We start from the raw sequence: 27,121 nt of genomic DNA on the forward strand, positions 1-27,121 counted from the left end.
TAAGAGAGCAGGCGGTGTGAAGGCTGGATGTCCATTATAGCATGAATTAGAATATTTCACTTCCCCTGCGCGTTGTCTATGCTGAGGCTGGTGATTCCAGCAGAGTGCAGACCCCTGCCAAGTGGTCTCCTTACCCACCCAGCACCCTCCATGCTGCTTCTGCCCTTCACTTCGCCTCTCTCTCTGCCCCTGTGTGTGTTTTCTCTTCTTTCTCTTCAAGCGATAGCCCTAGACAATCATCGGTAAGAGTGGAGAGTGTTGAAAAGCACAGACCTTTCCATTGCTGAGAAGATTCTGGAAGAACCAGTCTCTGCAAATAGTGGGTGCATTTGCAAGTAGCTCACACTTTGGCTGGGCTTCCCCAGTAGCTAAGTGGTAAAGAATCTGGCTGCAATGCAGGAGATGCAGGTTCGATCCCTGGGTTGGGAAGGTCCCCTGCAGAAGAAAGTGGCAACCCACTCCAGTATTCTTGCCTGGAAAGTCCCATGGATGGAGGAGCCCGTGGGATAGCACACACCTGGCCGAGTGAATACACACACACACACACACACACACACACACATTGGCCATGTGATAAACCCTCTTAGAGGAGACCTGTACAAATAAGATGGAGACACGGTAGACCTACATTAGAGCCCACGGGTCCCTTGAGATGGGTGGGGGGACCTTTAGATCCCAGGAACCATTTTAGGCAGCGTCATCGCCTCTCAGCTTGGCAGCTTCTGAACTGGTACCCAGGCAGGCATCGTAGCTCATCTGGACACAATGGGCCATGTCAGAAACCAGGTGTCAGGAACCAGAATTCCCGAAACAGTTGCAAAGGAGGCTTTGATAACTGGATGTCCCTTTGTTAGAACTTCTCACTTGGCGCCCTATTTTCTCCTGACCCGCTAAAACCAAAGAGCCCTAACATACATGCTAATGGAAAGAGATATTATACCATCCCAGAGGGCAACTGGGAACTGCATTTTGTTTAGCAGAATCTGCATTTCCTCATTTTTTTCATACAGGGTAGGTGGGAAGAGAGGGGAGATGATTGAGGCAAAGAAAGCCCGGTGTCTTAGGTGGTTTGTTGCTTCTGAGTTGGGCAATTTGGATCAAACGTCTCTATAACTGCCCTCTTGCAACTTGAAAGCCCTTTGAACCTTTTCTTCAAAGGAATTACCTAGTTGTTTATTCAAAGGTTGATTATAGCTATTACCATTTTCTCTTAACAGTTTCTCTTTCTTTGAAATAATCTGATTTAAATAAATTTACTTAAGCCATGTAAGCCACGGTTCAAGTTAACTAGAATTAGCTGGAAAAAGATTTGATTTAATTAGGGTCCTTTGCCCCCTTTTAAAAAAAGAAAGCAGTCTGACGTTTTTAGTTTAGTATAATCTTAAAGGGTAACAGCCACAACTTAAAACAGTTTTGCACGTCACTTTTCCAAGACAGCGTTTGTTTGGGTGTTTTTTGAGATTCATTTCATAACTCTCAGAAAACTGAGTGATAATTGGCTTATGTGTATACCAAATCTAATTGGGGCAGACCCGTGTGACATTACTGGGAGGCGAACTTCTCCCTAGTTTCACAATTCTAATTATAGGCATATGTGTGAAGCTTTAATAATTACAGTTGTGCATGTGAAACACACTAGTTATTTCTCCACAATATATTTTACATTAAACCCTTTTGGCTAGGTCTCCATAAGTCACTTAAAATGTAGATTTTATCTTCTCTGTCCCACAGACCTCTGCTCATTTATCTTTTTGAAAGTGTGCTTAAGACAAGGCAAGACGCCAGTGTTCACAAGCTTGCCTGGGAGCAAGTGGGGAATCTGGTCTCTTATTTCCCCCTTCCCCATCCCTGCCCTTTTTTAAGATCAAGCACTTAGCTGTAGCCCCAAATCAAGAGCTGAGGGAGTAACCTGAAGGAGTTAATGGAACCCTTGGAGATTAGGAAGTGAGAGTTTTCGTGTATGGGTTCTCAGGAGACTGGGCCTCTAACATGACTGTTTATGAAATTATTCTTAAAATGTTGGTCCATTTAATATGTTTATTCCATGGTGCTATCTCTCCATCTTACCATAGTGAGTGCTCTGTACCCATTGATTGTCTCCTTAATTTTCCTTTGGGAAAATTTTTCTTTTTTGAGATTTTTTTTTAATTTTATGTGGACCATTTTTTTAAGTCTCTATTGAATTTGTCGCCCTGCCTGTGGTGGTGGTTTTGTCGCTAACACGTGTCCGACTCTTGCGATCCCGTGGACAGTGTTGCTTTCTGTTTTATGCTTTGGTGTTTCAGCCACAAGGCATGTGGTCCCTGACCCGGGATTGAACGCGCAGCCCCTGCCCTGGAAGGGGAAGTCTCAACCACTGACCACCAGCGAATTCTAAATGGCCATTCAACTGAAAGCTCAGAATCATTTTTCTACTTCTGACCCACCTCCCAGTTTTCCCAGCTTCACTGATACTGCAGGGTAGGGCCTGATAGCAGGGGCCCTCAGAGTCTCTGGAACAGAGATCTCGTCCTAAAACATGAATCCAAGACAGCCCTGCTGAAGGGGCCTGCTGGTGCAAGCTGGGCTGAAGGGAAAGCAAACAGGGGCCCCTGTCTGTGAGGGCAGGAGTGGATGAGTAGGGAGCAGAGAAGACTGGAGGAGAGAGGTTAAGAGAGAGAAAACAGAACTCTCCCAAACAAAAGAAGAACAGGCAGCGCTCCTGCTGGGTTTGCCCATCCCGATTTGGGTTCTGATTTTTCATTGCAAGCTTCAGTTGAAGAGTTTGGGTGACCTTCAGAGCTTTGATGTGTTTTCTGCCTGGATGAGGTTCTATTTAGAAATGCTCTTGCATTGTACAGCTTAACCCAACGATCATAGGGGGGATGTTTGTGGCGCATCTTGACCCGTGGTGTGTGAGTAACTTCATGGACTCACAACTCTGCCTTTCCGGCCCCTACTGGGTTTTTTCTTTTGTGAGCTTGCCTCTAGCTTCCACAAGAGCCATGGCTTTGCAGGTGGAGACGTGTTAGCGTGAAGGAAAAAACGAAGTTAGATGTATGTCCTAGCAGCTGAGAAAGGGCAAGGGTTTTTTTCCCCCAATGTGGAGTCTGTCTCTGACCACAGCCCCTTTTTGTCTGAGTCCCATGGGCTGAGTCTTCTCTTTGGGGACCAGAACCGTAAATATTTACACTGAAGTTCAAAGGAGGAGGCATGATCTTAATTCTGCACTCAACAAAGTTTGAGGAAAGATATCAGATGAGGACCAGACACTAACTGCTCACTAATGACCTGTCAGCTGCCCTATCTGTAAAATCAAAAGTAAACAGAGCACAAAAGGCATAATGGACCCAGTGTGGCTTTAGATGCGCGGCGGGGTGCTTCTTTCTCCTGCCCCCTGCCTTAATCACCCAGGATCCAAGCAACGGATCACTGCTTGGATCATTGCTAGGAGTTCATTTAGTCTACTTCTCATTGCTATTTTTCTGGCTTTTTTTTCCCCCAGCCAACGCTCAGCATTGTCTAAATCACTGGGTGTATTTTTCCCCCTCTCTTCAAATCACCATATGTTGCCTCATGCATTGGAACATTTTTTTTTTTAAAGAGACTTGCATGCAATGAAAACATTCAGCTGAAAAAAGTCAACTCTTTAATGGGTGGGATCGCGTGTCATCTGGGGTGACACCAACACCCGCCAGAGAATATCAGTCTTCCTTCGGCTCTTCCCCCTTGGCCACTTGGAAGCCAGCAGGCTGACTCCAAGGACTGTTGGCTCGTTTTCTCCTCCTGCCTTAGTCCTCGAAAGCAAGCAAGCCTGTCTTGTTTTCCTGGATGACTCATAACCTAAGAGTTGATGAAAATATGTTTTGGTTCAGCATACTTTTTAGCTCTCGCTGGATTTGATTGTGAGGCCCTGCTAGAAAATATTTCCAGTTTGGCCAGGGAACCACTGCCTGACATTCTTCTGTCTTGAGACCCATATCCAAAGGTTACAGTTCACAGCTGCTGGGTTTCCTGGTGGATGTGAAATGATGTGTTAGCCCCAGAGAATGTTTCCTTTCCTGCTGCCTCCCCCCGACCTCCCTCCTTGTTGGCCACAGTTTTCTAATTCCGAGCTGGTTCTGTCCTCTTGCAGACTTTGGTTTGAGCAACTGTGCAGGGATCCTGGGCCATTCCGACCCATTCAGCACGCAGTGTGGCAGTCCTGCGTACGCCGCTCCCGAACTCCTTGCCAGGAAGAAATACGGCCCTAAAATCGATGTCTGGTCCATGTGAGTTACTGAGCTTCTAAAACGGCCCTCTAATGACCTGTCTCCCTCTCGCTGTCTCCACGGCCCCTTTCTGATGAAATAACCTTTGCGTGTTTAATGAGCATGAATGATCAGCCCTGGGATATATACACAGTGATTCTCTAGGATCCCACTTTCCACCGCTGTTCTTTCTATCGTTTTTCCACCAACTGTCCCAAGAGGCCCTAAATTTAAATTCAACAAGGTGCAGGGGGGAGAAGAAAACAGCCGAGCACTCGCCAAGATGATCTTTGGTTTCATGAGTCACTCGTGTCCTTCCGCTGCTTTCCATCAGCGTCAGCGTAAATCCCAGCCTCGGCCCTGGCCCCGCACCTCGCGCGGGCCTGCCCACCTCTCCTGCCTCTTCACCCACTGCCCTCCGCCCCCAATTGCTCAGGCTTCTTCACGCAAGCTGTCTTCTGTTTTGTCTCCCCGCCTCTGGGCTGTGCAGTCACTGCGCCTGTCACTGAAGTCAGCTGGCGTACAATATCATGTTAGTTTCAGGCGCGCAGCTCGGTGACCCGACGCTTATATATATTATGAACCGACCCGCACAGGAAGTCCAGGAGCCATCTGTCACCGCACGGAGTTACTGCCGCGTTCCTGACTGTACTCCCTAGGCTGTGCCCTACACCTCCGTGACTAGTTTATTTTCTAACCGGAAGTCTGTACCTTTGAGTCCCCTCATCTGTCCCACCTCCCACCCCACCCCTGGCCCCGGCCAGCACTCGGTGGTGCTCTCCCCTGGAACGCTGTTTCCCAGCTCTTCGAATGGCCCGTCCAGCCCCCATGTTCCCGTATTGATCAGTGTCGCCACTGTGGAGTCCGTCTCTTGTTCTGGGGATGGCCAGCACATGGCATGGAGCCTGGGCTGGAGAGGGAAAATGAAGGAAGGAGGGAAGGAGGGATAGAGGGAGGAAGGAGAAGAAGGAGAGAAGGGAGGGATGGCGGGCAGGACAGTCATTTCAACCAGGTGAGCAGAGGCTGGAGAGAGTGAAAGTGTTAGTAGCTCAGTCCTGTCCAACTCTTTGCAACTCCACGGTCTGTAGCTCAGGCTTCCCAGGTGGCACTAGCGGTAAAGAACCTGCCTGCCAATGCAGGAGACGCAAGAGATATGGGTGGGATCCCTGGGTCAGGAAGATCCCCCGGAGAAGGAAATGGCAACCCACTCCAATATTCTTGCCTGGAGAATCCCATGGACAGAGGAACCTGGCGGGCTACTTGGGGGTCACAAAGAATTGGACACGACTAAGTGACTTAGCACACCCATACAGACTGTAGCCTGCCAGGCTCCTCTGTCCATGGGATTCTCCAGGCAAGGATACTGAAGTGGGTAGCCGTTTCCTCCTCTAGGAGATCTTCCCCACCGAGGGATCGAACCCAGGTCTTCTGCATTGCAGGAAGATTCTTTAGTGTCTGAGCTACCAGGGAAACCCTAGAAGCTAGAGGGTCAGTGCTAGAGCCAGCAGAGAAGCAAACGGAGAAATGCGAGTGAGTGAGGGGATTGCAGGAGGTCTGGTTGGAGGTGATTCAGAGGAACCAGAGATGCAATGAGAATCAGAGGGCACCAGAATCCCCTGAACGTTCCAAGAAAGGGCCGGCTCTCCCTGGAAGCGCAGCTCAGCTCATTCAGCCAGGGGGTGAGATGTTAGTGGGGGTCAGCCTCCTCATTGCTGAGGCTCTGAGTCCGCTATTTCCTTTGATCCTCAGGACCACCTGTGAGGCCAGCTATTACCCTCTTTCACACCAACAGGAGGGTGGCTTGGTGGTTAGTGCAGCTCAGGGCCACTCAGCCTGTAGGCTGGGGAGCTGTGCTCGGCTCTCAGGGCTTTTCAAGCCTCAGGCTGAGCTCCGGGTTCCTCCCACTTCTCCAGAGGATGTGAGAAGGCTGCCGAGTGCAGGGGCGTGCCTGTGTGCAGAGGGTGCCTATGTGCAGGGGTGCCTGTGTGCAGGGGGTGCCGTGTGCAGAGGGTGCCGTGTGCAGGGGGTGCTTGTGTGCAGGGGGTGTCGTGTGCAGAGGGTGCCATGTGCAGAGGGTGCCGTGTGCATAGGGTGCCATTTGCATAGGGTGCCGTGTGCATAGGGTGCCGTGTGCAGAGTGTGCCGTGTGCATGGGGTGCCGTGTGCAGGGGGTGCCGTGTACAGAGGGTGCCGTGTGCATGGGGTGCCGTGTGCAGGGGGTGCCTGTGTGCAGGGGTGCCTGTGTGCAGAGGGTGCCTGTGTGCAGGGGTGCCTGTGTGCATGGGGTGCCGTGTGCAGAGGGTGCCGTGTGCAGAGGGTGCCGTGTGCATAGGGTGCCGTGTGCAGAGGGTGCCTGTGTGCAGAGGGTGCCTGTGTGCATGGGGTGCCATGTGCAGAGGGTGCCGTGTGCAGAGGGTGCCTGTGTGCAGAGGGTGCCTGTGTGCATGGGGTGCCGTGTGCAGAGGGTGCCGTGTGCAGAGGGTGCCGTGTGCATAGGGTGCCTGTGTGCAGAGGGTGCCTGTGTGCAGGAGGGTGCCGTGTGCAGAGGGTGCCTGTGTGCAGGGGTGCCTGTGTGCAGGGGGTGCCGTGTGCAGAGGGTGCCGTGTGCAGGGGGTGTTGTGTGCAGAGGGTGCCGTGTGCAGAGTGTGCCGTGTGCATGGGGTGCCTGTGTGCATGGGTTGCCGTGTGCAGAGGGTGCCTGTGTGCAGAGTGTGCCGTGTGCAGGGGGTGCCATGTGCAGGGGGTGCTGACTAGCTGGGGACCCCTGAGGCAGAGTAGTGGTAGTAGGAAGCAGAGGCAAAGGATGCCTCCTCTTTGAGATGCCCTGGGTGATGTTAACAGCATTGCGACTCACAGACTCTTTTTATGCTGGGCCCAAATGGGCCTCAGTTTCCTTCTCAACACAGCCCTCCAGGCAGCCAACCCCTGTGGATGAGAGTCAATACACAGGTGAAATCCACTCATGTCCTTGTAAGTGTCTGGCATGTCATCTGTCCTAAATAGTTACTTATGTATGACCAGGGGCTTCCCAGGTGGCTCTGTGGGTAAAGAGCCTGCCTGCCAGTGCAGGAGCCATAGGAGATGCGGGGTTGATTCCTCGGTCAGGAAGATCCTTTGGAGGAGGAAATGGCAACCCACTCCACTATTCTTGCCTGTAGAATTCCATTGACAGAGGAGCCTGACAGTCTACAGTCTCTGTGGGGTTGCAAAGAGTCAGACATGACTAAGTGAGCATGCACATATGCATGTATGAATGGGTGAATATGAAAGTCTGAGTCTATAATCACTCTCTTTCCTCAGCATTTAGGGAATGTATTTATGCTAAATGGAAAGCTTTGAACGGAATAGTTTGTGTACCAAAAAACAAAACAAAAAGAAACAACAAACCCCCTCTCCAAAAAAAACCATGTGGAGACTGGGTCGTGATAGGGACTGGGCCGGGTGACACAGTGATCAAAGGGAAAGAGAGGCTGGAGAGGAGGTGACGGTTTGTTCCTGAGGTCCTGCTCTCGACGGGGCTGGACAGTACATCATCATCACTGGTCGTCATGGTGACGAAGCTCAGCTGTGTGAGCGGGACCCTTTCTGGCCCATGACTAACAAAACAGGCATCTCCGCAAAGTCTAGAACTGCTGGTGGAGGGAAGGAAGGAAGGAAGGAGCCTGTGGCTCGTCAGAGCTGTAGGCGACCACCTGGCCTTATAACTAACTGCCTGGGGCCTCTTGTCCTGTCCTGGGAACACTAAGACGGAGACTGATTATTTATCTCGGGTGGAGAAATACAAAGGAAAATGAAATGTATGGCCACTAAGGGAGAAAGGGGGGTGGGGTGGATTGGGAGATTGGGACTGACACTTACACTCGACTGATGGGTGCCTGTGTCAGCTGTTCAGTTGCATCCGACTCTTTGTGACCCCATGGACTGTAGCCGCCAGGCTCCTCTGTCCGTGGGACTCTCCAGGCAAGAATACTGGAGTGGGCTGCCATGCCCTTCTTCAGGGAATCTTACCCACTCAGGGATCGAACCTGGGTCTCCTGCGCCTCCTGGGTTGGGAGGTGGATTCTTTACTACTCGTGCCCCGTGATGCTGTGTATGAAATGGACAACTGGTGGGGAGGCAGAGTGCAGCATGGGGCCTCTGCTTAATGCACTGTGGTGGCCTGAGTGGGAAGGAGGTCCAGGAAAGAGGGGAGGTGTGTGTGCATATGGCTGGTTTGTTTTGCTGCATGGTAGAGACTGGCGCCATGGCGTAAAGCAACTACAGTCAAATAAAAATCAACTTTTAAAAAGGAAAATGAAAATGACAGGCTGCAGAAGGATCCTAGGGTCAGTGTTAAGCTCAGACTTTGTTCCTGCCCCTTCTTCTGAGTCCCTGGACCCTGGAAAGGAATCCACGTTTGGTGACCATTTTAGATGCTCCCCTTCTTAGTTTCGGGGCCCCGGGGTTAAAATAAAGGGACCAGGTCCATTGCCACCTGCTGTGTCCACGCCCATCCAGTGGCTCCATCCAGGCAGAGGTGAAGCTTCGGAAGAAACCGCAGAAGAAACAGAGATGACCCGAGACTAGCATGCCCGGACCTCGCCTCCCCCTTCCGCCCCGGCTGCCGGCAGTACTGTGTCTGGGGCAGTGGGGCCCTTCTCTGCTAGCTTCCACTCAGTTGCATTTTTCTTTTTTTTTCAAGATGATGATGTGCAACTGAAGGTCTCTTGAAAGCTCTCATCAGGCCTCATTCTAGTCATGATGCTGTCAAGCAATGTATGTGAAAGCGTTTGATAAGTGATTATGTACTTTACAGACTCTGGGCTTCAGTTGATCCTGGCAAAGCTCTGGAGGCCCATGGGGGATGTCCAGGTAGACCAGAAACCCCAGCACCCCCCCTCCCCCGAGTCCTTTGTTCTGGTCCCCAACATGGGGAGTCGGGGTGGAATAAATTCTCACCCTTGCTCAGCCACCAAGGACCGTGTTTTACTCTTTCTAGAAACCGGGTTTTCCCAGAGCAACTCTGTGTTAGCTGACTCCCTGGAACATTCCCCAGGGGGATGAGACCCCCTTGACCCACACCTCATTCACAGGGATGCTATAAACTAGGCCCTTTTTAGAAGCTGTTGATAAAGCTTAAAAAAACAATAGGAAGCTATGTGAGCCACATACTGGCTTACAAGAGATTTGTTCATTCGGCACATATTTGTGGAGCCAGGCACCGAGCCGAAATCCGAGTGCACGACGGTCTGTCCGACTCCTGTAATGATCGTGGTTAACCCTTGCGTGCCTCCCTCCGAGTGTTGGGCAGTGTTAAGGGCTTTGCATGTTTTAGCTTATCTCATCTCATCTGCCTCAGAAGTCTTCGGGAGAATGCTGTGTTGTCCCACTTTGCAGATGAGGACAGTGAGGCGTGAAGAGCTGTAGACACTCGCCCAGATAGCGTGGCTGATGGGTGATGGGGCCAGGACGGGCCCAGGTGGTTTGGCCTCTCGAGTTCTGCCTTTCGTCGTCACCCTCTACTGCTTCTGCCGTGTTGCTCCTCCTGTTGTAGGATTCTAGTGGGGCAGAAAGGCAGTGTTTTAAAAAACTGTAAATTCACTGCACTAGCCTCTCTGGAGGAAGTGGGAGGCTGCAGGGAACAAGGATGGGGGTGGCCTCTTGAGAAGACCTCAAAGCCGAATCTGAGGATGAGAAGAATCAGCTATGAGAGGAAGATGTGGGCAGAGGCTCCAGGCAGGACAGAACAGGATGTGTGAAGGCTGTAGCGTGGGAAGCAGTGGGAAGGGGTGTGAATTTTGCCCTAAAGGAAGGGAGAGGCTATGGGACAGTTGTAAACAGATGCAAAACAAAATGTTATGCATTGATTGCGTCTCTCCAGAGAAAGACAGATGGGAGCCCTAACCCCCAGGACCTCAGAATATGACCTTACTTAGAGATGGGGTCTTGAATGAGGTCATTAGGATGGGCTCTGTTCCAGTAGGACTGTGTCCTCATATAAAGGGGAGATTTAGACACAGGGAGACACAGGGAGAAGGCCATGTGATGATGAAGGCAGGGACCCGGGTGACCCATCTGTGTCAAGGAACCCCAGATGGCCAGCCAACCAGCAAAGGCTCAGAGGCCGCGGGAAACCGACCCTCCCTCACTGCCCGCGGGAGACACCAACCAGGCGGACACCCTTAGCTCAGACTCCGAGCCTCCAGAATTGTGAGATGATAAATTTCTGTCATTTAAACTCTGCCCTCTCAGGAAAGGTCAAAGGTGAGTGAAAACTGACCGGTCCAGATCCCAAGAGCCGGTCTCTTCCCAAGAGTGAAACATTTCCTTTCTTAAGTCAAGTCCACTACCTGACCGATGAACCGGACAAGCTGAAGTTCTGTCACCCCTCATACCCGCCCCCCAGTGGACTGTAAGCCTCCCCACCAGAGGTCATCAGATGGTCAGATCATAAAGCAGACGTGTCAGTCCTTGCTGTGCCCTATAGGCAACACACTATTGGCTATGTGAAAACCTGAAAGCAAAGAAAACCACCAGCATGTAGAATTTCGTTAACATGAAGGTGGAAAAGTCCCTGGAGTAAGAGAGGATAAGCCTTGCTGCAGAAATAGTTTTTAAGAGTCGTCTGAGTCACATTTGCTAGTGTCTGTTTGAGCAAAACAGATGGCTCAGTGGCTAAGCCCAGGGTCAGGAGGAGAAACATTTTCTACCCCTGGATGGAAACAGTAACAAGGAATTTGTGGTTATTTTTTCAAATTGAACATACTTATCTACTGCTATCTACAATCTGCCTGTAATGCAGGAGACTTAGGGGATGCCAGTTCGATCACTGGATCAGGAACATCCTTTGGAGTAGGAAATGGCAACCCACTCCAAGTATTCTTGCCTGGAAAATTCTATAGATAGACAGAGGAACCTGGCAAGCTACAGGCCATGGGGTCGCAAAGAACTGGACATGACTGAGAACGTGCACAAAAAAATTTTCTGCTGTGGATTGAATGGTATCTCCCCCAAAGGCATATGTTACAACACTCACTCCCAATGTGACGGTATTTGGAGACGGAGCCTTCGGGAGACCTTGAGGGTGGAGGCTTCATGATGGCATTGCTGTTAAGAAGAGCTTGCTTAGTCTCACGTGTGAGGACACAGAGAGAAGGTGGCTATCTCCAAGCAAGGAAAAGAAGCCTCAGCGGAACCTGACCATGCTGGCATCCTGATCCAGACTTCCAGCCTCCAGAATTGTGAGAAAATTAACTTCTGGTGGTTAATCCGCCCCGTCAGGTTATGGTAGCCAAGCTGACAAAGATACTTGCTTCTAGGTGACCTAGAAGCCTCACCTTTAAACCCGTAGAGCATGTCAGGAGACTGTGTGCAGAGAACAAGTGTGGCTGCTCCAGGGGGTTAAATTCAGGAGGGCAGCAGGGACTGACTGGCAGTTCAGTGGCTGAGATTTCACATTTCAGTACGCGGGGCACAGGCTCAGCCCCGTGTCCCGCAGGGCTCATAGCCAAGGAACCGAAGCGTAAAACAGAAGCAGTATTGTAACAAAAAATTCAATAAAGACTTAAAAAATGGTCCACATAAAATTTTTCTTTAAAAAAGAGAAGGCATCAGAAGAGAGTTTAGTCTGCTTCTGATGGATGAAGGAGTTCCTCAGGTGGAGACGAGGAGGAGAAACTTTCCAGGCAGAGGGAACAGTCGGGCAAAGGCAGGAAGGTATGAAAAGCCTGATTCCTTCTGTTCTTAATCTTGGAGAAAACACAGCTTCAGAGCCTTTGAAAGAGATTAATTTCCCACCACTTTGGGTTGTTGTTCTGAGATGCTGGGTAGGTTTCTATTTGGTGCCCACGATGTGGCTGGCAGCACTGGAAATGGAAAGCCCAAAGAGAATTTAATTTGAAAGGCTGTTTAAAAAAGAGTGAAAGTGGGACCAATTTTCTCCGTGGGTCAGACACTGTTATTACAAAGCATCCCTCTTTATAGCTCTGAAACAACAACAGAAGGAAGCGTCCACTTCCAAAATCGAAAGCAAGCTTCCATCTCTAGAGGTTGTTTGTTTTTTTTTTTTTTTTTTGACCTTGACAGGTTCATGGGGCCTTTCTGACACTGGTTCAGGAAGAAAACCAGCTTGTCATTCAAGGAAACCATGGGAAAGAAAACTGTTCCCCACAAATGGGGCCTGTGGGAGACTCCTCCTCTAGTGAATCAGAAATTAATAATGGAAATGGAAAATGGTGAGGATGGTGATGGCAGCCATGAAATTAAAAGATGCTTGTTTCTTGGAAGGAAAGCTATGATAAACCTACACAGCATATTAAAAAGCAAAGACTTCCCCTTTCCAACAAAGGTCCATTTAGTCAAAGTTTGGATTTTTCCAGTAGTCACGTACGGATGTGAGAGTTTGACCATAAAGAAGGTTCTCCATTGCAAGTCCTGCACAGGCAGCCTCAGGTCTCACTTTGGGATATGCAAATCTGCAGCATTTATCATCCTGGAGATTCAGCCTAAATTGAGGGAGAAAGAAAAGGCGGGGGGAGGGAGGTGTCCTATTTTTAACATCCTATTACATATAATATACAAGCTGGCTCAGCAATAAGCAATATTTATAGGGTCTTAATTATGAGAGCCAATGAACTGATGCTTTCAAATTGTGGTGCTGGAGAAGACTCTTGACAGTCCCTTGAACAGCATGGAGATCAAACCAATCAATCCTAAAGGAAATCAACCCTGAATATTCATTGGAAGGACTGATGCTGAAGCTGAAGCTCCAGTACTCTGGCCACCTGATGGGACGAGCTGACTCATTGAAAGAGACCCTGATACTGGGAAAGACCAAGGGCAGGTGGAGAAGGGGGTAACAGAGGATGAGATGGTTAGATAGCATCACTGACTTAATGGACATGAATTTGAGCAAACTCTGGGAGATAGCGGAGGACAGAGGAGCCTGGCGTGCTGCAGTCCATGGGGCCACAGAGTCAGAATACAACTTAGTGACTGAACAACAACAACATCCTGGGGAATTCCCATAATTTTCAATGGTCAGTGTTTTTGTATTTGAACCATATATGAATATCTCTAAAATAATTCAGTTCTTTCCTTTAATCCATATGAATGAATTATCTATATCTTTATCTCCAATGAATTTTGAAATTTCAGAGACAAAAACTAAATGTTCATTCTGTTGCAGTGAACTTTTTTTTTATTGTTGACTGGCTTTTCCTCAGAGTGGCATATATGCTAATTAAAAAAAAAACTTCAATGCAGATATACTTTTTAAATGAAAAGAATCAAAATTAACTTAATTTTCAAAATATTACAGTGCTCTCTGGAGAACTTTGGAGAGTCTCTAAGGGTAGGGGATGGAGAGTTCTGTCCCCCAGAGATTGAGAATACATTTTTTTTTTCACCAAAGCTGCTCTTTGCTCTCACGGGGCCATGGAATGGGGGAAGCATTTGTGTGAAGACCTGGTGCTTGGTTGAGTGTCCTACACAACAGAGCCAGAGCATCTTCCCAGGCACGCTGAGTGGGAGAAGTCTGCCCCAGTGCTGTCCTTTCGGGTAGACAAGTTGGCTGAGGGGCGCCGTCTTGTTTCCGGTTCTCCTATCCCCGTGTGGACCTATGCTTTCAGGAGGAAGAGCTGGAGAATTTGTTTCAGTCCCCAGAACTGTTTTGTAAAAGTACATCAGACACCACCAGCTACTTCCAGGGCTCAAATCTGGAAGGATAGCATTTTGTCTCCAACCAGACTCCCTTCAAATGAAAGATTGCAGGAGAAACAGGCAGAAAGAACAGTCTGATCACTTCTTTGGGATAGTTTAGAGCTTTTGACTTTTTTTTTTTTTTTTTTTTTTGAGCGGAGAAAAGTTTGTTGCAAGGCCACGCAAAGAGATAAGGTGGCTTATGCCCTAAAAAGCCTTGAGCTCCCCAAAGGGTTTTGGCAGAGCATTTTTAAAAGCTTGGCGAGGGAGGAGGGATTCCTCTGGGTACATGCACATTGACTTTTAAAAGAGAAACTTTCTTTAGCTTCAGAGATTTTTCAGTTACAAAATCCAAGACTTTTTGTTTTTGGAGTTAGCATTCACACTTAGAAAAGAAGAGGGAGGAAAGGAAAAGAGGAGGGGAAGTCTTAAAATCCACAAGAAAACAATCTTTTGCTGAACACAGACCATATAATGGAGTAGTAGTGAACTTTGCGATTTTCCAAATGGATGGATCTGTTCCCACTCTATTTTTAAGACCTTAAATTGGAGGTTGTACTGAAAGTTGTTACTGAGATGCGGAAGACTATTGCTTTTAGGCATTTATTTTAATTTTTAAAAGGCAGTTTCTTTCTTAAAGAATCACATGGAAGCAAGGCATGTCAGCTGAAGGTTCTCTCGGCTTCACTCTGGTATAAGCTGAGCTGCCCACCAGCCCCGTGAGAACCAGTATTCACACTCTCCCCGACACCGTAGCTCTGCCAATTACTTTGTCTCTTGTGTCTTGTTAAAGTTGCTGGTTGACTTCTCTCCAGGGAGCTGAGTCCCTCTGTCTTTCCTTTCGGAGATGCCCGGTGATACCCTAGCTTTCCCTCCAGGGAGTATTTTTGTGTATTAGACTAAATATCAGGACTACTACTTGGCTCCTAATTTTAAAAAAAATTATTTTCATTTATTTATTTGGCTGCGTTGGGTCTTAGTTGTGTCGCTAGGGCTGTAGAGTGCAGGCTGCAGTAGTTGTAGCACATCAGGTCTCTAGTTGTGGCCCACAGGCTTAGTTGCCCTTTGGCATGCGGGATCTTAGTTCCCTGACCAGGGACTGAACCCGAGACCCCTGCATTGCACGGCAAGTTCTTAACCACGGGGCCATCAGGAATGTCCCCTGGCCCCTGGTTTAATCCCAAAGATTCCACATCTGCATTTCCCGGGACCCCTTCTTCTCTTCTTCCAGCTACCCTTCCGGTGCACTTTTTCTTTCTCTTTTGACATCAAAGTATTCCACCTAGTCAGTGTCTCTGGATTTGCTTGCATCCGTTGGTGACTCACCCTAATTCCTCTCTGTTTGGAAGCCTTGAATTTTATTTCTTGTCAACCTCCTTTGGGCTTCCCCGGTGACTCAGTGGTAAGGAATCTGCCTGCAATGCAGGAGATGTGGGTTCGATCCCTGGGTCTGGAAAATCCCCTGGAGGAAGAAATGGCCACCCATATCCAGTATTATCCCGTGGACAGAGGAGCCTGGTGGGCTACGGTCCATGGGAATGCAGAGTTGGACATGACTGAGCGACTGAGCTCACATGCATGTCGCCCTCCTTTATCCCAATATCTCGTTACTTTCTTTCAAACTCTCTGTGGTTCTTGGGGGCCCCATGTCTGCCAGGGAGAAGCGAGAAAGCCCCTGGGCCATGTTTCAAAAGACACATCAGGAAATTCTGAACATGTTTTGAAACTTCTACTAATTCTGTGGGATTACGGAGGTTTATACACCGCATTCCACATTTCTCCCTTGGTATTCTCACATCCTTCTGAAATGTCAAAGGGGCTAGATTTTCCTTATCCAGATATTAAACATGTATGAAAACTCTAGGGGAGGGGGATTAAGATGCTCAGTCTGGTTTCCCTTTTCAAATGTACTGTGGCCATAGGACTATTAATGTAGATTTCCATTATTATTTGGCAATAGGGTACAAATATAATTGTAGCTTTTTATCTCTTGTTTTTAAAAAGTTTTGTGATGAAACAATAGGTCACATTTATCAGTACTAAGATTATGCCAGGCATGGCATTCAGTACTTTCTGTGGCTTAGTTCATTTGACCCTGATACAACCTGAGAAATAGGGTTTATTATTATCCGCATTTTATAGGTAAGAGATACTGGATAGAGAGCTGGGTCTTCTTTACAGATTTATGATTGTTTTTGTTGATGATAAACTTCTCCGAGAGAAGTGGGAATCTGGAGTGAATTTGGTCAAATAAGCAGTTTGTTGTTTAGTTGCTGAGTCGTGTCGACTCTTTGTGACCCCATGGACCGTAGCCTTTCAAGCTCCTCTGTCCATGGGATTCTCCAGGCAAGAATACTGGAGCGGGTTGCCATTTCCTTCTCCAGGGGATCATCCTGACCCACAGATCAAACCCGAGTCTCCTGCATTGCAGGCAGGTTCTTTACCATTTGAGCCACCAGGGAAGCCTACTACATGGATTGAGTATCAAGAAAAACCACCTGTGGGAAAAACAGTTTTGTTTAAGTACCAGACTCTTCAACTTTAGGTGTGAGTGTCAGAGCCAGAATTAATGCACACCGAGGTGAGTGTGGACAGGACTGGCTGGTCCCACAGCTGGTGGGTAGGAGTTGTAGACTCTGGCTCAGTATTTGAGCCCTTGCCCATGCATAGAGTTGCCCTGAATGGCCTGAGCTGCCTTAGGGGGTTGGAAGAGCTTGACTCTTAAGCTTTACCGGGGTCCCCAACAACAACCTTGTGGAGCGTCCCACGGGGTTTCCATCCCCAAGAGCGATGTGTCCAAGACCCCTTTAAATGCACAAATGGTACAATTTGGAGGGCCCTCTTAGCTTTCGCTCTTTATCAGTCTCTAAGAATCCTCCAAGCAAGGATGGTTGGCTCTGCCTCAAACGTACCCACAACGCAGCAATGCATTGAAGGTTCTCAAACAGGTGAGTTCCCCTAATCCCCTTTTCCTCTGCTCCCAGACTACCTCTCCTCCCGGCTGCCTGGCTTCTGTTACATCACCACCATCGTCCAGCTTTCCACACTGCGTCTTGGTGTCTCCCCTTCAAACGTCCCTATTGCTTATTTTCCTCCTCTCTCTTGCCACCGCACTCTGTCCCTCCCATTCAGAACTTAATGAACAACGTGCCTTAGTCTGCTGGTCCCCATTCTGAGCCCCTTTCACCCATTTCATGCCAGATGATGACCTGCATTTCCTTTTTTAAAATTTAAATATTGATTTATTTATTTTGGCTGTGCTGGGTTGTTGTTGCTGAGCAAGGGCTTTCTCTCATTGCTGCGGGTGGGGGCTACTCTCTAGTTGCGGTGCACAGGCTTCTGATTGCAGAAAACAGACCCCAGGGCACTCGGGCTTCGGGGGTTGCAGCAAGTGGGTTCCATAGTTGGGGCACATCGACTTGGTTACCTTGCAGCGAGTGGAATCTTCTTGGATCAGGGATCGAACTGGTGTGCTCTGCCTCGCAAGGCAGAATTTCTAAACCACTGGACCACCAGGGAAGCCCTTTTGTCTCCACTTCTTGGCCCACGTGATTTATCCTCATAACCAGTTGGCTGAGACAGAGAAACTCACACACGTATACCTATCCCGAGAGGGCTCCCATCTTCAAGTACTTATTATAGTCATGTCTCTCCCTTAATTGAACTCCTCTGGGGTCCAGAGCAGCAAAGTTCAGCATTTTCTTATCCCTCTGCACTCACTACTTGAAAGGATTGTACTTATTTATTTGTTGATTTGCTGGTTGTCTGCCTTCACCCAGTTCTAAGTCTGAGATGGCAGCTCCTTGTCTGGTATCCCCCCTGGGGACCAGCCATAATACTACTGCCTGAGACCAAGAGCCAGCCTGTAAGCATTTGAGAAGTGAATGGAGATGTATCCGTCTCCTAACTCCACTTCGAGTTACAGAGCAAGAACTGGGTCTTAGAATACGCCTGCAATTCGAAAATGACATCTGGCTGAGCCCGTGGGTTCCAGACCTGTCCCTTTCCAGAGTGCCATAATTCAGAGGCACCTCAGTGGAATGGGCCCCACGGGTCTTCATTTCAATCAGTCTCATTGGATTTGTTTTGACTGGAGATCTTGTTGCCTCTTTTTAAAATACTCCCTTGGGCGCTTTTGAGCACTCGAGACCTCTTGGCAGGCCAGGCATTTCACCCCATCAGGAAATCTCATCAAAATGATATTAGGTTGTGCACATCAGGAAAAGAAAATCCTCCAAGAGATGTTGCTCTTCTCTAGAGTGGCTTTGGATGTAGGTGGTAAAGCCCATTCGGAAGCATTTTGACCACATGTGAGCTGGATGGCAGAATCTCCCAATAAAAAATGATATGAAAAATAAGAGTGGGAAAGAGACCTCCCTTCCTCCCCACCTCCAAAGGAATTTCTCTAGGTACAGGCCAAAACGGAATTCAAGAGAAGAGCGAAGCACCAGTTTGGGGTGTGAGACTTCTGTCTCCAAGGGCTGAGTAGTAGCCAAGCAGGCTGGCCAGACTGTGACTTGCCCTCCCGTGGAGGGTCTTGCCGTGTATTTTTTTGGTCTGGCCTCCTCCTGGCTCCACCTTGTAAACTATACTCGGAAACCGCATCATGGCGGAACTACTTTTACTCAAGGCTCTCACTTGCATGAGATTTCCCAAGCATTTTTCACATCATTTGGTCTGGACTTCCTTCCAGAAGAAAAGGACATAGTTTCCCCTTCTTCTGGGGGTAGCTTCTGAATCTCTTTATTTACTTTTTTTAAAGTTGATTAATTATTTTTTGGATGTGCCCCATGGCCTGTGGGATCTTAGTTCTCTGACCAGGGATCGAACCCGTGTCCCCTGCAGTGGAAGTGTGGAGTCTTAACTGCTGGACCTCCAGGAAAGTCCCTGAATTTATTTCTTTTAATATTTATTTTATATCGGAAGATAGTTACAATATTGTGATAGTTTCAGGTGTAGAGCAAAGAGCTTCAGTTATTCAGATACGTGGGTTCATTCTTCTTCAGACTCGCTCCCATATAGGTTATCATAGAATATTGAGTCGAGTTCCCTGTGCTATCCAGTGGCGTGTGTGTGTGTTAATCCCAAACTCCCGAGTTATCCCCCGCCTCTCCCCTCTGGTGCCTCTACGTCTCTTCTAAGTCCGCTCCTGGTTTATAACAAGTTCATTTGTGTCATCTGGACGCTCCTTAAACCCCGTTGTCACCACGGCCCGGCTCTCCCCAGCTGTGGTCCCACCCGTGCCGCTCATGCTTGCTGTTCCAGGGCAGAGCGGAGCCGGGCGATGGAGCGGGGCGACGGAGCGGGGCCGGGCGCCATGGGGGTGGCCGGGCCCCGCTGCCCACGCCCCTGGCCGCCCCGTCTTCCTCTTCCCGGCTCGTCTTCCGGTCTCACGCTCTGGTGTGTCTCTCCTTTCAGAGGTGTGAACATGTATGCCATGCTGACCGGGACCCTGCCTTTCACGGTGGAGCCTTTCAGCCTGAGGGCCTTGTACCAGAAGATGGTGGACAAGGAAATGAACCCGCTCCCTGCCCAGCTCTCCACAGGTAAGGCCCCTGCCGCTCCAGGGTCCAGGGCCGCCCTCCGGCCTCCGGAAGCGGTGTGTCCCCTGCAGCTTTGGTGTCTGGACGGCCCTGTGTCTTCCTAGTGTGAAAACGAAGCCTCCAGACAGCGTTGGGTTTCCCATCTCTAAGGACACGCGTCCCCTTCATCTCCTCTGATTCCTTTCCGTGTCGGTTATAATTCTGACCCCTAACTTCGTCCTTCCTCCTCCTACACATAGTACACACCTATCAAAGGATCGTATAGTCTCCCTTGGAAAAATAATTGCAGGCTGAATTGTGTTCAAACTTACCATATTATAACGTTGACTCGGAAAAGAGAAGGTTGATCATCACATTTCTATTGTCTTCCTGAGTCAACTCACAATAGAGAACTATTAGTTTCACTTGAGTTTGTTCTGGGATTTGTTTACCAATGTGAGTTTCCGAGTCTGTTCAAAAGCTTTTAAATATATATGGGTTCGGTTACTTGATTAGACTGAATCCTCAGGTGTGTTTGGAAATTACTCTCAAACTTTAGCTGGTTGACATTTCAGTAAACAGTTCATGTTAAGGTTTGGTTTCAGATCCAGGAAATGAGTGCAATTTATTCTTTTGTTTGGTTTGCAATTCACTTCAAGTTCCTGGCCTCGGCTTGGCCTCGATGGTCATTTAATTGGCTCCTTAGAATAAACTCAGCTTCACTGAGATAAGGCATGTGGCCAAAGAAGAAAAAAAGGAGTAATTATTTAATTTCAACTTATGATACATGGTTCAAATATGGCATTTTTGTTTGACTACTATTAGGTTTTTGTTTTTTGCTTGAGTTTATAAAGCATCCATGAAGCTGACCTAGAATTTATGCTTGCCAAATGGCACCCAAGCTGAAATGCATTCTTCTGTAATTATCTAATTTGGTTCATTCTTTCACCTCTACTGAGGCGGGTTGAATCTCTGGAGGCTGAAAGCAAAGCAGGCATTGTGTACTTGGGAAGATGAGTTACGTTTCTGTTGTTGTAAAAGGAATAGTTCTGCACTGAGACCTGTAACTCTTGGAGTTAGAAAATGTGCAAAATGTTGATCAAATTATTTTGTTTAGGTTTTAGAGCTTGCCAAAATGTTGAAAGTGCTGCAATGAAAGCACATTCATCCATTCATATTTCACATTCATTCACTTATTCCACAAATCAATCCTGGGAGTCAACTTGGTGCCAGAGATGTTCTAGGCACCAGGAAAACAAAACAGTCTCTATCCATGTAGAGCTTACATATCAGCAGAAGAGGCAAAAAGTAACAGATAAACACATGGGATGTTTAGTAGCTTAAGTGCTCTAAAGAAAATTAGAAAGGGGCTTTCCCGGTGACGCAGTGGTAAGGAACCCCACTGCCAGTGCAGGAGACACGGGTTCAATCCCCGGTCTGGGACGATCCCACGTGCCTCAGAGCAACTAAGGCCCAGCACCACAGTTGCGGAGTGCATGCACCACAGCTGCTGAAGGCAGATGCCACAGAACCTCTGCTCCCCAGGAGAGGCCGCCGCAACCAGAAGCCCATGCGCCGCAGCTGGAGAGAAGCTTCGCAGCAGTGAAGGCCCAGAATAGCCAAAAATAAAGGAAGAAAGTAAGATACACCAGGATAAGGGGGCAGGGAACAAAGATACAGCTGGGCTTCTTTTTGTTTCTTGGTTTTTTAGCCAATTAAGGTTTTGAGAAACCTTTTTGTTGTGTTGTAATTGTGGACTCACATGCAATTGTGAGAAATCACGCAGATATGTTCATCCTTCACCCAGTTCCCCCCGTTGATGGGCTCTTAAATAACTGTAGTTTAGTGTTGCCACTAGGACACTGTTAAAATCCATTGACCTTATTCAGATGAACATGCACTTGTGTTGGTGTGTATTTAATTCTCTGCAGTGTCATCACCACATGTGTAGATTCATGTGGTAATTAAGTCAAGGTATGGAACAATTCAATGACCAGAGTTCCTTATCTTACCCGTCTATAGCCTGAGCCAGCTCCCTGCCTCCCACCTTGCCTAACCCCTGGCTACCATTAACCTGTTCTCCAATTCTGTAATTTTATCTTTTCAAAAATCCCGTATATTTATATCTCTTTTTTTTTTCACTTAGCATAATTCCTTTGGGATCCATCCAAATTGTTTCACATACCAATCCTTTGTTTCTTTTTCTTGCTGAGTAGTAGTCCATGGTATAGATTTACCATAGTGTATATATTTACCCGTGGAAGTATATTCAGTTGTTTCCAGATACTATGAATAAATGTGCTGTCAACATTTATATATAGGTTTTGTGAGAACATGTTTTCACTTGCCTGAGTGAAATCGCTGGGTTATATAATAAACGTATAATTGGTTTTGTAAGCAACTGCTGCATTTCTGTTCTGAGTGGCTGTACCATTTTGCATTCTTTCTAGCAAGGCATGAGTGATCCAGTTTCTCTGCATCCTTGCCAGCATTTGGTATTCTCACTGTTTTTAATTTTAGCCATTCTGATAGGGATCTAGTGGTCCCTCATTGTGGTAACAAATAAAATTTAATACTTACAAATAAATGCACTCTTTCAAGGTAGTCTCTTTAAGAGTGATACAATCATAAGTACTTCATCTTTCGGAGTGATTTTGAAGTTCCTCTTATTGTTCAGAGCCTGTTTTGTCCTCTAAGTGTCCCAGTACAAAGAACAACAGGAGGTTGTTTCTAACCTCATGCCTGGAAAATTCAGCAGACAGTGTTCACTGTGAATTCCAGTGAGACCCTAAAGAGCTAGAGCTGCTTCTCATTGTACTAGTCGGGATAGCCTAGGTTATGCTGCAATAACAAATAGCCCCCCAATCTCAGTGGCATAAGACAACAAAGATTCTTTTTTTCCTGTTGGTTGTGCCATGTAGCATGCAGAATCTTAGTTCTCCGAGCAGGGATTGAACCCATACCCCCTGCCTTGGACGCTCAGAGTCCTAACCACTGGACAACTAGGGAATTCAACCATTCATGTCTCATTCATGCCACATATCTATGGAGAGTTGGATCAAAGGTTGAAGGATTCTGCTCATTCTTGTCAGTCAGAGTCCCAGACCAATGGGGCAGCCACTATTTCAAATGTGTCTGATCCATGCAGAGGGAAACAGAAATCTAGAAGGTCTCTTTTCAGCAGTGAAATCTCCCACCAACATTCCACTCATAACTTGTAACTTTCTAAAACATTTCACATGGCTTCACCCAGCTAAAGGAGCTGAGGAAATGCAATCCTACCATGTGTCTGGAAGGTGAAAAGCCAGAAATATCTGATCAAGCAGCATTACTCGTGTGAGCCACAGGCTGTGGGAGGACGGTCCCTGCCATCAGCACTGGGGTGGGTCGGGCAGCAGGGCAAGGACAGGTCGACTAAAAGCACAAGGTAATCAGTTTCACTGCTTCTGAACCAGCCTTGTTTTTATCCCAGTGCTATTACTCACATTAGCAGGCTAGGCTCTGGGTGCCTTCTTATTGTGACAGTTAAATTTACCTTTAAAGAAGTAAAAGTTGCATCCTGAAAATATCTTTTTTTTAAAGTCCAAAGGGAACAAAAGAAATATTAGAAATGTTCCAAGCAATTGTGGTATCATTGGAGTTGATATACAGTCTCATGTAACTCTTGCTTGGAACAGAGAGTTTTGATTTCGGCCTTAAACTCTCTGTGTGCTTTTTAGAGATCTTCATATCCGTACAGGACCTTATAGTTTTGACTGGCCAAGCATGAACAGCATGAAATGCATTTTTATATCTGATTTTATGATACAGGAATTTGGACATCGCCCTCCTCCCCTTTTGACTTCCCTGATGGCTCAGTGGGAAAGAATCTGCCTGAAATGCATGAGACCTGGATTCGATCCCTGGGTTGGGAAGATCCCCTAGAGGAGGGCATGGCCACCCAGTCCAGTATTCTTGCCTGAAAAGTCCCATGGACAGAGGAGCCTGGTGGGCTACAGTCCATGGGATTGCAAAGAGTCAGACACGACTGAGCGACTGACACTTTCACTCCCCCCTTTTATTCTCTTACTATTCCGACACAGAGGATTAAAGCCTCAGATGAGTAGATGTTTCAGTTCAGTTCAGTCGCTCAGTCGTGTCCAACTCTTTGTGATCTTATGGACAGCAGCCGCCAGGCCTCTCTGTCCATCACCAACTCCCAGAGTTTACTCAGGCCCATGTCCATTGAGTTGGTGATGCCATCCAACCATCTCATCCTCTGTCGTCTTCTTCTCCTGCCCTCAATCTTTCCCAGCATCAGGGTCTCTTCCAGTGAGTCAGCTCTTCGCATCAGGTGGCCAAAGGATTAGAGTTTCAGCTTCAGCATCAGTCCTTCCACTGAATATTCAGGACTGATTTCCAATATAAGATAGGTAAATATCTACTCATCTCAGGCTTTAACCTTTTGTGCCAGCTTTGTGCTGTCAAGCATCATGTTGGCACATAGTAGTTGCTCAGGGAATCTAAGTCCCTGGCCCTTGTGTTAAAGTGTGTGGTCTGGGAAGGCAGCCCACAGATTCATTTGGCTACTTAGATATGGAATCTGGCCTGATCCAGTAGGGCCCAGAACTGCACCCTTGATGCTGAGGAAGCTCAGCTCATCTTCTCTCTTTTATAGAGTGAAGGACATCAGTTTTGGGGATCAGCCACTGCTTTCCTTCAGCCCCCTGCTTCTCCAACTCTTTGTTATATGCACCCCAAGTTTACCACTTTTTCCTTCCACCATGCCTGGCCCACCTTCCTCTGTGGTACCATATGACACCAGCTTGTTTACATCCCGGAATACTAGCTTCCAGTAGCAGGAGTGGCTGCCATTTATTGAATGGCCCTGGGTAAGTGCTTTTCATAGTATCTTCTGTTCTCATAACAACTCTGTAAGTTAAGTTCTATTATTCCCAATTGACCAAGGAGGAACTAGGACTTGCTGAGTCCCAGCAAGATTATATAGCTTCTCCAGTTTTTTATTTATTTCCCTTTGACCCCCAAATCTGAACTTCCCTCCTGTACTGGGTTGCTTCTCTGAAAGTGAAAGTCGTTCAGTCATGTTCGACTCTTTACAACCCCATGGACTATACAGTCCATGGAATTCTCCAGGCCAGAATACTGGAGTGGGTAGCCTTTCCCTTCTCCAGGGGATCTTCCCAACCCAGGGATCGAACCCAGGTCTCCCACATCGCAGGCGGATTCTTTACCAGCTGAGCCACAAGGGAAGCTCAAGAATACTGGAGTCAATAGCCTATCCCTTCTCCCGCAGATCTTCCCAACCCAGGAATCGAACCAGGGTCTCTTGCATTGCAGGCAGATTTTTTACCAACTGAGCTATGTATGAAGAGTTGCTTCCCTGTTTTTCCTTACTTTATTTCGTGTAAGATGCCCCCCTCCCCACCCTGCCCCAGATTTGGCAGTGTTATCTGTTGTCCTCGTGTTTTGAGTAATATCAAAACCAAAATATCCAAATTGAAAATGTGCCATTTTATTAAGTGTCTCATTAACACATCTTTATTAATTTGTATCACTCATACTTGTAATGATCTCTCCACGTCTACTGTATAACAACACTTTTTTTTAAGATGAAGTTGGAAGAATTTTTGCCAATTTGAACTGAAAAAGAGCACCGTGTTATTGCCCTTTGAGTCTGTTCTGCATGCTTTCCAAGAATCGTCCCTCTTTGCCACCAAGCAGTTTGAAAGCTTAAGCTGTTGGATCTTTCCAAGTCTGGCTTCTCCTTGTGTTTGTTGGTGCTTGTACGTCACAGAGTTGTGAATGCCTCTCACAGCCTCCATGCTCACCTTTTCATCGCTACACCTCAAGGAAGGCATTTTGAACACATTCCAGACACTCACTTTAGATCAAGTGGGTTTTGCACCATGAAGTCACTGAGTTGATGCTAAAGGCAGGATGTTAGCATCTGCGAGGGTTGTGCCAGTGCCACTTGATTTTACGTGAAAAGATGCTCAACATCACTCATTATTAGAGAAGTGCAAATCAAAACAACAAAGAGGTATCCCTTCACACTGGTCAGAATGGCCATCATCAAAGAGTCTACAAATAATAAATGCTGGGGAGGGTGTAGAAAAAAAAAGGAACCATCCTACACTGTTGGTAACCATGTCCATTGGTGCAGCCACCATGGAGGACAGTACAGAGGTTCCCTAAAAACTGAAAATAGAGTTATTACCATGCGTGCGTGCATGCTGTCACTTCAGTCGTGTTCAGCTCTTTGCGACCCTCTGGACTGCAGCCCACCAGGCTGCCCTGTCCATGAGATTCTCCAGGCAAGAATACTGGAGTGGGTTGCCATGCTCTCCTTCAGGAGATCTTCCCGACCCAGGAAGACCTGCATCTCCTGGACTGCCTGCATCAAAGGTGGTTTCTTTACCCCTGAGTCACTGGGGAAGCCAGAGTTACCATATGATCCAGCCATCCCACTCCTGGGCATGTATCTGAAGAGTATTCTAATTTGAAAAGATACATATACCTCAGTGTTCATAGCAGCACTATTTACAATAACCAAGACGTGGAAGCAACCTAAATGTTCACTGACAGATGAACATTGTGGTGTACACACACACACATCCCAGAACACTACTCAGCCATAAAAAGGAAGGAAATAATCCCATTGCACCAACTTGGGTAGGCCTAGAGATGATCATAGTCAGACAACTAGAGACAAATATGATATGATATGATAGAGACACATATGATATCACTTATATGTGAAATCTAAAAAAAAATGATTTAAATGAATTTATTTATAAAACAGAAACAGATTCGCAGACATGGAAAACAAACTTATAGCTACCAAAGGGCAAGGGGGAGGGATAATTAGGAGTTTGGGATTAACAGATACACACGACTATATAAAATAAACAAGATCCTACTGTATAGCACAGGGAACTATAGTCATTATCTTGTAATAAATTATAATGATGAGACTCTAAAAGAGAATATATATAGATAGGGTAAAAAGGGTTTCCGAGAAGTCTCAATCATCAAATAATTGTTGCTGCTTTCTCCTGGGAGCTGACGGGGAAGGAGCCTCTGGTAGGGGTGAGATCTCTCTCAGCATCCCACGGGCTGCAATAGAACAGAATTTGATGGCCGCATCTGCCTCCTGGCACTCTTTCCCAAGGCACGGGGTCATGGAGCTCACACAGGCCAGCCCAGGCTCCAGAAAGCTGATGCTTGGAGGAAACAGGTTTTGCACTGGAGGAGTGTGTGCCTCCTGTGACACGGGGCGCAGAGATTGACCACACCCTAGGTGGGTCATCCCTATGCCTGGCTCCTAATGGAGACCCTAAGCGCTAGCTTAGAGGTCCTGGGTGGGGCGTGTGGCCTTGCAACCCACAGCTTTCCAGAACGGTGGAGAATATTTTTATGCCTTTTGCTCGTGAGTCATAGGGATATTCAAGACCCTCACACAGACTTCAAAGAGCTCCAAGGATGTTTTCAAAGTCCTTTTTGGATACTAATGCAATATTTGTGACATCCAAAGAAGGAAAATTCCCTGGTAGAGATCTGAACTAAAATTATTGTGCTCATCAGCAATTTGTGACGGCACAGAGTGCTTGGTTCTGAAAATAGAACAAAGACGCACATCCAGTCTGTTCTTAGCTCTTCTGGGTAATCATACTCTGAAAAAGCCTGGGGTGG

General features: G+C 47.4%; 1 protein-coding gene across 3 annotated transcripts in view; it reads left to right on the forward strand.

Moving 5' to 3' along the window:
• HUNK (hormonally up-regulated Neu-associated kinase) overlaps nucleotides 1-27,121 on the forward strand; it is a 124,972-nt gene that overhangs the window by 63,246 nt on the left and 34,605 nt on the right. For all 3 annotated transcript variants that reach the window (XR_011483498.1, XR_011483497.1, XM_020898806.2), the window contains exons 4-5: nucleotides 4,115-4,250; nucleotides 19,326-19,453. Coding sequence is in view for 1 of the 3 variants with exons in the window: in XM_020898806.2 (XP_020754465.2) it covers nucleotides 4,115-4,250; nucleotides 19,326-19,453 (264 nt within the window). In the remaining 2 variants the exon portion in view is untranslated. The remainder of the gene's footprint in view (nucleotides 1-4,114; nucleotides 4,251-19,325; nucleotides 19,454-27,121) is intronic.

The sequence above is a fragment of the Odocoileus virginianus genome, chromosome 25 (assembly GCF_023699985.2).
Source record: "Odocoileus virginianus isolate 20LAN1187 ecotype Illinois chromosome 25, Ovbor_1.2, whole genome shotgun sequence".
Taxonomy (NCBI): domain Eukaryota; kingdom Metazoa; phylum Chordata; class Mammalia; order Artiodactyla; family Cervidae; genus Odocoileus; species Odocoileus virginianus.